Source organism: Paramisgurnus dabryanus, chromosome 1, assembly GCF_030506205.2.
Source record: "Paramisgurnus dabryanus chromosome 1, PD_genome_1.1, whole genome shotgun sequence".
In the NCBI taxonomy this organism is placed as follows: Eukaryota; Metazoa; Chordata; class Actinopteri; order Cypriniformes; family Cobitidae; genus Paramisgurnus; species Paramisgurnus dabryanus.
Window position 1 is genome coordinate 33,620,845 of NC_133337.1, and position 11,807 is coordinate 33,632,651.

The following is an 11,807-nucleotide window of genomic DNA, read 5'->3' on the forward strand; positions in this document are numbered from 1 at the left end:
GAAGCATGTGTGTTCAACGTTTTATATTACATTCGTCCATACTGTATATATACTGAAGAGATGAATGAATGAGATGAACCTGAGATGAACCAATATACACCCATTGACACTTCATCAGCCTACACATGCAGTGCAGAAGATAGGAGGCGTGGCCTGACAACATAAGCACACGGGCCTTTCCAAACGAATCTGCAGTGAAGTTTTCCTCTTTTTCTGGCTCAATTTACATGCATATTAATAGATTTGCATGCATTTGCATTTTCAGGCCATAACTGAATAGAATTAAGAAAAACGCTGATGATCGGCTCTCTGGAAAAGTAAAGTAAACACACCGGCCCTCTTGTGGATCCTGCAAGAGCGCATCTGTTTGCTGAACCACGGTTTGCACATGTGTCAGTATTCAATAAAAAGAAGGAGGAGATAAGAAAAGGTGGTAAACAGATGGAGACACAACGTGAGCTTTGGGTAGACATATGTGTCAATGCAAATATATACATGTGTGCATTAATACAAGCAAGGTAGTGACTGTATAGAGGTCCGTCTGGCTCCCATGGTCCTGTCTCCGACTCTAACTCCCTCGCTCTGCTGCCACCTCCCTTTTTCCTCTCCCCTCCCTCTTTTTATCCCTCTTCCTCTCTCTCTCTCTCTATCCCGACTCAAGCGCCACCTTACTGTGGTTGAGGTAATAGCAGTATATTAAAATATGACTTTTCTCATGATTATGCCATTGAGTTCATCACTCTCTCCATGACAGCATTCATAACTTATACAGTCAATGCACATCTGCTGCTTTTTCATGTTGTAATCACAATTGCAGTCAGGTTCATATATTTATATTTTTAATGCTTTTTGACGTGTTTACCTTTTAATGTAGACATTCAATAAGATGCTTGAATCCCAAGCAAATATGGTATTATTATTATTACTATAATATTAGATGCATTTCAGTACTAAACCGCAGTATTAATAGCAGTAGACACTAAAACAAAAATTCAAATGAGAAAAAGACGGGAGCTCATTTTAAGATTCCAGTAAACTTTCAGTCATTTCATTAAAAGTCATAAAACAAAGCAACCTCAAAATACCAAAATACAATTGTCTATTATCTTCTTGACCTCTTTCTCAGATTATTGACCCGGTCAGATGCATTGTCTCTATCCACTTATTTTCCTTTTCCAGGGTGGAGTTTAATTTCCTGACCATCTTGTTTTAGACATTCCTCAATGGTAACTAACTTCAGGCCCATTGTTTCATTAAATGCCACAAACCAGACTGAATCCCAATGAATCCAAATGGAATGTTAGCATTTAGCACAGGCCAGATTTTCACTTTATTTTTGATAAATATTTTAAGCCACCTGTGCTGAACTATGTGTTTTTGACAGTAGGATATGCCGAAAATAATGGAGTGATCCAAACCTGGATAAGGTTTGTGAGATCTTAAGAAAAAATCTAGATAACCCTTTCTTGCTACAGCTAATAACCAAGCAACCAATAGCCATCATTTCACAGTCTGATATGGTCCGGCTATCGGTAACCCACTTTTAGCCAAAATAACCTTGAATTTGGTTACGTTTTTGCCAACATAACTTCGTAAGCAGTCAACGGTGATTACAAGGTGTTTTATTTATTTTGGTGCTATGGTTAGACGTCTATTAAATGTATAAATCAGCTCAAATTTTTTTATGCCTCGTGTTAGCCTAGACGTCTGGGCTGTTTGGATGTTTTTTAAAACGCAAAATTGCTTGCTGGGAGGGATCCTCACATGATGCCACACCCACAGCTGGCACAAATGTACACTCCTTCATACACAGCCGCATTGCCAAAGAGATCCAATATTGCATTTTATCAATTCAAACTCCAGACAGAAAACCTTGCTGGTAACTAGTTAGTGGTGTTTTTGAACATGCCTTCGGAACAAACAGTTTAAGCAAGACCATCTGTCAGTCATACTAAGTCAAGATGGTTAACCAGGAAAGATGTATATGGAACTGCACATATATTATAACAAGTTAGAGAAAGAGTTGTAGGGGTCAAGGTCCTGCCGGACTGTAGGGAGGTTCTGGAAGAGTCCTTCACCTTCCTAAAATCCTTCTTTTTTTTCCTGTCTCCTTTTCCCTCTCCCTCTCTCTGCAGCTGTCTTATAGTGCCACGTAGCTTTCCTGCATTATTAGACAGATGGAATTCACCAACTCTACACATAAAGCTGTAATTTTTCTTCTTTCCATGTGATTTTTCTTTTGTATTCCCCGACTCTAAAGTAGGCTATTCATACCCAATTAAAAGTAAGGATTTTTTGCCAACACAACACTGTCATATCCCAGAACAGGTACACAATGCAATGTTTGTGTGTGTGTAGTAGAAAGTAATAGTTTTTTGCCATGACAGGTTTTATGAGGACAGACTTTTACAAAATAATAACTAATATGGATCCACAATAACCAAATCTACTTAAATTTGTCTATGGCCTTGTTATGAGATACAAGTTAAAATGTTTATTCACAACGTGAACGTAAGATGTGGTTATGCATGGCGCATGGCATGTAGCTTCTGCCATCTATTGGTGAATTAAGCTAAGTACAAGTGTCTTCTACAGATAATGATGAATTAAATTGTACAAAAAGACAATCAAAAGCTTTCAGTCAAACATATTTGTTTACAGAGGGCATCATTCCTAAAAAAAAAACAACAACTTAGAACTGTTGAAATGAAAACATTATACAGTCACATGAGAGTGAAGGCTTTACAACATCCATTTATCTGCCAAATTGTGAATAATGTGTTTTGCTCAACTTTAAACCTGGCAAGTAACCTTTCCAGTCTGTTAGCAAGAAAAAAAAACATTTTCAGTACGGATAATGAAAAACACATGACTGTATTTTATCTAGTTGCCAAGATGAAGTTTGGTAACACTTTTAAATAAGATTGTATTAGTAAACAAACATTAGTAATTGTTTTAACTAACATGAACAAACGATGAACAATATGGTTTTTCAATATTTATTAATTCTTGTTAATGTTATTAATGTCAAAACAGTTATTTATGCTTAATTTTATACATTTATAGTTAATGCTGAAATAAAATAAACTAAGATTAATAAATTCTGTAGAAGTATTTTTCATTAATAGAGCATGTTAGCTAATGCATTACCGAATTGTTAACAAATACAACCTTAGTGTAAACTATATTTTCAAACATCTTTTAAAACTTTTATCTGTGCTGAGAGATGTAACATTGGCTTGAGATAACATAGACCACCAAGTTAGAAAAACAATTTTATTTTAATAATAAATCCTTTTAATTAAGAAAAACATTTAGATTAGGTTTAAGTCATTACAGTCACATAACAAAAAAAAACATTTTAACAATATATTATGTGCATTATATGACCACTTTCAGATATTTTCATATCACAAAAGAAATCTTTGCATTTAAATATTTTGCATTACATGATGCTGTGCTTCATCCTAGTGTTAAGAAGTGGTATTACATCTCTGTATCAGATAGCACTGACTGTGGCTGTGTCTCAATTTGCTCCCTATAGCTCTCAAGGTCATGAATCAGTATATCCTGTATGCAGGTTTGGGCACTGGTAAGGACCCTAGCTCACTTCACATTGGGACACTGCTTGCTTATTTTCCTGCGACGTGGCTCCTTAAGGGCGCTGTTATCAGTCACAGCTGTTATTCATCAACCACCGGCAAATCCAACATCTCTCTGACTTAATTTTTAAACACGTGTTAAAGTATATTATTGAAAACACATTTATTCTCTTACATATCCGTGCATAAATTTGGAAGAATATTAAAATATTAAGTAGATTGTGGCCCCTTCCTTTCTAGCAATGTGTGTTTATATATAAATTAAAACAAATGCTTGTCTTTATAGAAGTTCTTTCGCAAGTGTGTTGAGTTGGCTCGCCAGTACACTGCAAGGTTTTTGCGATTGAAAAATGGCTGACTCCCCGATCAGTGCTCTAAAGTCCAAGTTCAGTAAAACTGCACCACTTGAAACCCTCTGAGGCATCTAAAGGCCAACATGTCCAGATGGCCCAAATCTATCATGTTATGTTCCAGCTGCACCCTGACCAGGCGACTGATCGCTGACCCGTCGTCTCGACCCCAACAGAACGCATCACGCGGGACCGTGCGTATTTTGTTGTGCGTAAACGTGACGGAGTGCAGCCACAACGGTAGCTGCCGCGGTACCTGTCGCAAGCTGTTATGACTCACATCCAGCTGATGCAAGAGCGGAAGAACCCGGAAGGCACCGATAGCCACCTTGGTGATCTTATTTCGTGCCAGGCCCAGATGCTCCAACTGGGGCATTGATATAAAAGCATCCTTGCCGATGCTGGAGATTAAATTCCCCTCTAAGTTGAGGGTCTTTATGGTGCAAGGCAGATGGCGAGGAATCTGTTTCAATAAGTTACCTTCTAAATTTAAACTTTCTAGGCGAGTGGCGTTTAATAGCGCTGCCTTTCCGAGCCCTTTATCCGTCAGTCTATTCGCACTTAGATCCAGCACCTGTAGCTCTGCCTCACCCCAGAATATGTCACCCTGGAGACGATGGATGCGGTTGCCACGGAGATAAAGTTCTCGAAGATTAAGTGGCAACTGCAGTGGGACGGAGGTTAGGCGGTTGTGGGAAAGAGTAAGCGTGCGAAGGTTGCCCATCGGAAGAAGCACTCCTGGAGGGATTTTTGATGTTTCGTTACCCAAACTGTTGTTACTCAGGCTAAGAATTAGCAGGTTTGGGCAACGGGCCATGGCCGCTTCAGACATCGCGCTCACCTGGTTCCCATCCAGCCGTAGCTCTTCCAGAGAAGCGGGCAGGTCGGTGGGGACACTCCGAAGAAGATTTCGTTCCATGTATAGCCTCTTCAGGCTCCGAATCCCTTTGAAGGCGCCCTCGACCGTAGCATCCGTTAAATTGTTGTTGCTAAGCACCAGGAACTCCATGGAGTCGTATAGAGAGAGCAAGTTTGGCTGAATGCTATCGATGCGGTTGTTCATTAAGAGAATGTAACGGGAATTGTAAGGAATTCCGTAAGGTATTTTCTCCAGATCTTTGTCGGAACACTGCACCACCCTGTAAAAGGAAAAAGCATTGCATTAGCAGTGCAAAAGATCTTGCTTGATTCCCAGAAAACAAACATACACTATAAATAAAGGTACAAACGCGGTCACTGGGGCAGTACCTTTTCAAAAAGTATGCATTTGTACCTAAAAAGTGCATATTAGTACCTAACATGTAGTTACATAGCTAAATGGTACATATTAGGAGCTTTTTAAAGGTCACCATCCTATTGACAGCATTTGTACCTTTTTTTCTGAATGTGTACTGTGATAAAATGTATACAATGAATGTACTAAAAGTCGCTTTGGTTTAAAGCGTCTGCCAAAATGCATAAATGTTAATGTACAAAAGTGAATTACATGCATACCTTCCATAACAGGAACAATATGGTGGACAGTAGTGATCTTTAAAATATGGAAAATACGAAGCAGTTGGTTTTAATTTCTTCTCCTTTTTTGCTTTTTTCAAAGCATTTGTTTTCTTCTCCTTTGCTCTGTCTCTCTTTGGAAGCTTTTTGGTTTTCTTCTTCACTGTCGAATTGCTTTTGGGTTTGGCACGTGATGCTTTGTTTTTAAGTTTGGGCCCAGGTGGGGCCGCAGCAGTGGGCCCTGCCCTCAGTGCCGCTGCAGTGGTATCGACGCTCACTTCCTCCAGCAGGTGGAGTTTAGAGTTGTTCATTGCATGAAGCTTAACGTTGAGGTCATCGCTTGTGATGCTTTCATTCGATAGTAATCTGGTCTCTATTACCTCAGCGGTTAACTTTAGAATATGATGCTTTGTTGTTGCAGTTGTAGTTTTAGGTAAAGGAGTAGTACTGGTTATGACGGATTTGCTCTCGGTTGATATTCCTGAAGGGATTGGTGGTTTTGAAATAATTGATTCTGTTGGTGAGTATAGGATAGGTTTAGATGCAGGAGTCTCTGTTTGTCGATCAGCCTCTTGGACTGTGACCTCTTCCTCATTTCTCAGCTCTTCTTCATTGTTGAAAGCCGACCAATCCGGTCTCAGCTCTCCAAACAGGTCACTTTCTGCAGATACATTGTATGGGATTGATGCATTCAAACCTGCCACAGATAAAAAACACTTTGTGAACTTGTGTAGATCAAAAACTTGAACATAAATAATAATTTAGATGCATGTAAAGTTGCCTTGTTTAAATGGAATAACCATTTGGAGAATCAACTGTACAACTTACAATATGTGGCTAAGCACTGAAACCAAATAAAAAGTCATTTTCATAAATGCCTATAGGGCAAAAAAAAAAAAATTTCTTTGAACAAAAATATGTTGAATGGAGAGCTTATTTAAATGTATTTTTGAATTTGAAAATATGAAGTTTTAAGCTTTTACAAATACATTTCTAATTTTACAACCCATACGAAAAAAATATTTTTCCTTACCAAAATAAAAGTTAAGGTTAAGTAAAAGTTTGTATAAAATGTATAAGTATATTTTTTGCAGTTGAAAATATTTCATTAAAATCTTTTCAGACCTGTTAGGTTTGTAAATATATTTCAAAATATACCAAAAATTGCCCAAAAAAATTATTTGTGAAAAATACATTTTTGTAAACATATTTCAGTACGTATATTTTTTAGCTTTTGTTCAAATATTTTTTAGCATATGGCTGAAATGCTTATATATTACGTTAATGTAATTTTAATTTTTTTTAGATTATGTCAAACAGGTATTTTAACTTATATAGATTTGAACTATATTAGATTAAAATTAGTACAAATTTCACAGTTTTAATAAACTAAAAAAAACTTTTCACTCGGAGGCCGCCATTTTGTTTACATCACAATACATGACGTCAAAATTTGCGATCAAACCCCGTTTAATTAACGTTACAGCGAGGTAAACATGGTAAATAATTCGGTAAATTACATTGTGAAATTATGTTAAACACAAGATGAGAGTTATAAATTTACACAGACAGTAGGTGGCGATATGTACGAGATAAAAGCACAAAAACATCAACTTCTTCTGTTCAGCCTAGTTTCTATATGAACCGGTGAGTAACAAAAATGATGAACAATATAGAAAACATACAAATGAAAGATGATCTGAGAGGTAAAAAGGTTTTTTACATGGAAAAACTATAGTAAATACCATATTATTATTATTATTATTAAAATGTAGTAATATATTTTACAACAACCATCGACCAAGAATGTACAACTACCGGTATGCATATAATGGCGGCCTCCACAGGTTAAAATGAGTATTACATGTTGGAAATTTTTTAAATTATGAAAATATTTAATGTGTTTCTATCAATGGATTTTAGTAGTACAGGCAAATATAAAGTATTAAAGCATACAAGTCTTCATAGTCCAGATACCCTTAAGCAACACACTGCAGATGCCAGAAACATCTTTTTTAATGAATTGCAAACAACACTTACTTGGCTGAAGCACAACTGTGTGCGTGGGCACAACAAAAATCCAAAGCATCAGCACGAGAGCCTTCATTGTTTGGCTAAAAATGGAGGAGAAAATATTTTAATTCGATTGTTTTCATGTATTTGTCTGCAGTAAAAATCCATGAAGATCAACAAAGGCTAGAATAAGGATTTTCATGATGGATGACAAAGCCATTTAACCATGCCAAGAAGAATCTTAAAGGTTTTCATTTACAAGCCATAACTGACCATGTGAGTAATAATCCCTGCATATATATATTTTAATGAGATTGGCCCTCACCTGGACTGTGTTCAAGTGGCGTCCTTTAAATGTATAAGTCCTTCCTGGACGACATCCTAGTTTCTTGTGTTGCAGGCTGATCAGGTACGGGAGTATACACACACGCAAACAAACAGATGCACATATGCACTAATGGACCCATTTAAAGACTCTCCTCCACCGCCATGGGAATTCCACACACAAACACTCAGGAAGATGTAATGGCTCTTCAAAGAGACTTATCATTACGGGAATTTTCTCACTCACACATTAGTTTCAGAAGAATCTAACAGATCAATTCGGGCAGTGGAGATGGACATAGTGGAAGCAGAGGTCAAAGGTCAGGTTTCACTTTAGGATTGATATTATTTACCCTGCCCTTACAGACACTTGTGCCACATTGACAATAAATTGTTCCCATGCATAGAAGGTCTGTGGATCATTTAGTGACCTTTGACCTTATAAAATGTTCGGATTATGACACATAAGCAACATCAAAATCTGTGGATAAAGGTGCAGTCTTGTTTCTAATAAACCCATAATGGACGCATTTTCAAAACCAAACGTCATTATTAAAAGCATCTTGATCAACAACTATAATTAATTACACAATCTCATGATAATTCATACGTGTTATACAAGGTGGGTAATTCGTATGACCACATCCGTACGTTTTTGTACAACTTGCTTTCACCCTGTGACGTTGGGGTAAGGTTTTATTGTTTTTTATATGATTCATTTCTTATGAATTTGCCAACTCATCGTAAATTATGTATGAATTCCCGTGTGATCAGTCAGATCAGACTGTTTGTCAAACTAGCTTTTACTTTCTTCATTTCTGCTTTCAGTGTGCCAGTAGATGTTTATCATTATTTGCATAAAATTAAAATTTTCTCAACTTTTTCTCAGCTTTAGGACCTACACAGAACTACAATGAGCACTTAAATCTAACTTTTAACTTAAAGTGGTTCACTATAGGGAAACCACTTTATATGCTATAATATGTAGAACCATATGTGGTGCTATAGGTTCTACAAAGGCACTTAAAGAGCCAGTGATCCAGTTTTTGAGAGTGAAACCTTATCCTACAACCTGACTGGTTGATAGAAATGTTGTTCCAAGACGAACAAAAATGGTGATGCGGAAACATAATGTCCAACCGGTGAACTCGTACTGAACATAGCGATAACCAATCATACATTTTTTGACAACTGTATGATTGTAAATCACTGGGGGGGGGGGTTTAAACTAATGACGGGTCTGCAGCAGATAGAAAGACATCTTTAGTAATGTGACATAAATAATTCTGGTTCATTACAAACTAATGGCATCACAATAACGAACATGATCATCATCTCCACAACACAATGAAAATGTGTGGGAGAACATTTTGTGTTTATTGGGGGTTGTTTTCATTTAACTAAAACCAATACTCTACATAGTAGTCTAAACGCTACCTTTTAGTTATTCACACAGCCTCCTCCTTACAGTTGAAATATACTGTATATTAAAATGCAAAGCAAATTGGGTTCTGGGAAATAAAACCATTATTATAATCAGGGAGTGCCAAGGAGATAATATCCCCCATATTTGATGGCAATTGCATCAGCACTGTGAAAACAACAGGAAAAAGCACCAAATTTAGGCCTCATTTCATTCGTTAATGTTACCATTACAGCACAAATCACTTGGTCATTGTTTTTCAGATGATTATGATGCTAGAGAAGTTGTGAATCTGAAGATTTAATATGACAATTTCTCAAAAAAGACAATTTGTACATTCAGTGTTTTTTAATGTTTGTATCCTATTTAATTACTCCATTAAATTTTTAATAGGCATACTGATTTTCTTCCAGCAAGCAATTTTGAGTTTGAAATATAACTAATAGCCATCTAATTGAGGCTATTAATAAAATGTGCTTTGAAAATTATTTTCAAGAAAAATGTTTTTAGTATTTTTGTCTTGTTTTCAGTAGAAAAAAACATTCTTAAATTAAGATGCTTTTTCTTGATGAGCCAAATAAAATTAACTAAATTCAAGAAAAATTCAAGAAAAAATTGCTTACCCCATTGGCAGATTTTTTTGCTTGTTTTATGCACAAAATCACTTAAATTTGATATTTTGGGTCTAAAAACTAGATTTTTGCTCATCAAGAAAAATCATCTTAACTTAAGAATGTTTTGATATTTTTACTGATAACAAGAAAAAAAAATACTAAGAATTTTTTTCTTGAAAATCTTACTTTCTTACTTAGTATTTTTGTCCTGTTTTCAGTAGAAATATCTAAAAATTCTTAAATCAAGATGCATTTTCTTGATTAGCAAAATGACATTGAAAATAAGTCTAGTTTTTAGACAAAAACTATACAATTTAAGTGGATTTGTGCTTAAAACAAGCAAAAATATCTGCCAATGGTGTGAAAAAAAATTGCTTAAATTACGTGTTCAAGAAAAAAAAATCTTATTTTTATATTTTTTTCTTACCCCATTGGCAGATATTTTTGCTTGTTTTAATCACAAATTCACTTAAATTGTATATTTTTTGTCTTAAAACTAGACTTATTATCTTGGGTCGTTTTGCTCATCAAGAAAAAGCATCTTGATTTAAAAAAGAAAGTCATTTTTGCAGTGTAAGTCGCACAGGTATTGTTTGATTTTTCAGAAATTTTAACCAAATGCTTTCAAAAAGTGGTGGGGACATGTCCCCAGCGTCCCCAGGGTAAATGACACCTATGAGACTAAATACAGTCCATGGAGTGTGGGATATAAGCTTTCTTTTGTTAATAAAATAGATGGAGTTCTCAAAATCAGCCACTAGAGGGCAAAACAGGACCGTTTTCGTTTTTAAGGTTTCACAGAGATAAATAAACGTGCTGCATTACATAACAATACAGGTCAGATGTGTTGATGAAAGTTGTAATTTGTAGCTTATTTCACATTTTAAATTAATTGCTTTGAAAGCATACAACAAAAAAAAACTAGTCTATAAAACATATTTATATAAAATTATTACAAGAGTGCATTTTTGCATCATATTTGACCTCATGAATGTGATTCAGTGTCCCCTCTAGGAGCGAATCTAGATATAAAAGAAATGAACTTTGAACCACTTTGAACATTGCGTCAACTTCTGTGTTTTGAAAGTGTTGTGAGCATTTGTGATGGCGTTTTTAAAGACCTGTAAAGCACCTAGAACCATCCGGGGGTAATCTAGCACCAGCTATGGTTCTACATAGCACAATATGGTGCTACACAGGTGCTATATAGTACTTAAAATGGTTCCCCTATGATTACGAGCCAGTGAATCACTTTTAGTGCTATTTAACACCGTTTGTTTTAGAGTACAACGCCACCAATGTTCTGTTGCGTCTGGGTTTGAATAATTCATTAATAATTCATTGCGTCCAGAAGAACTGGTCATATTTTGCATATAAATCAAAGCAACAGATGGAAAGATGCTTCATTGATTTTGAGGTTGCATGATAAATCCACTTGGCCCGAAAATCCGAGGGGCACGTGCCCCCTCAGTTTGAATGGGCATGAGGCCTCTGATGACAATGATTTGTGTCACCATCTATGGGGGCGAGAAAAGAAACTGGGGCAGCATGTTCCTGACAGACCACCTGTTTTGAAAATGACAAAGAACTAGACAGTGTTAACAGGGTGGAAGTGTTTGGTGCATGCGGGTGTCTCATAAGAGGGGCTTACATCAGGCCTGAATAAGCAAAATAGGCATTTTACTTAAAAAACATTTTAGTTGCAGTTTACATATATTTTGCTGGAAAAGCACAACAAATCAAAAAGTAATTGCACAAAGCATCAAAGTAACAATCAAACCAAATATCAATGCATATAATATAAGTCCATCACATATAGGCCCCTGCTGATCAAATAAACCTCCTCAGACAGTATATATACGCAAGCCTTGTATACACCTTTATTGCTCCATCTCATTTAACATTTTGTTATTTTTAAACACATCAGCACTTTACTGACATTGACACATTTGTTGAAAGACTACAGCGACACACCTAGAATCCACAC

At 36.1% G+C, this 11,807-nt stretch overlaps 1 protein-coding gene across 1 annotated transcript; it reads right to left on the reverse strand.

Moving 5' to 3' along the window:
* Positions 1-3,145: 3,145 nt before the first annotated feature.
* Positions 3,146-8,094, reverse strand: LOC135779034 (uncharacterized). The gene is made up of 4 exons (XM_065289666.2): positions 7,785-8,094; positions 7,487-7,560; positions 5,447-6,143; positions 3,146-5,091 (listed from the first exon to the last, which is right to left on the reverse strand). Exons 2-4 carry the CDS (start codon positions 7,551-7,553, stop codon positions 3,990-3,992), a joined length of 1,866 nt encoding a protein of 621 aa, XP_065145738.1. The 5' UTR covers positions 7,554-7,560; positions 7,785-8,094; the 3' UTR covers positions 3,146-3,989.
* Positions 8,095-11,807: the final 3,713 nt, after the last annotated feature.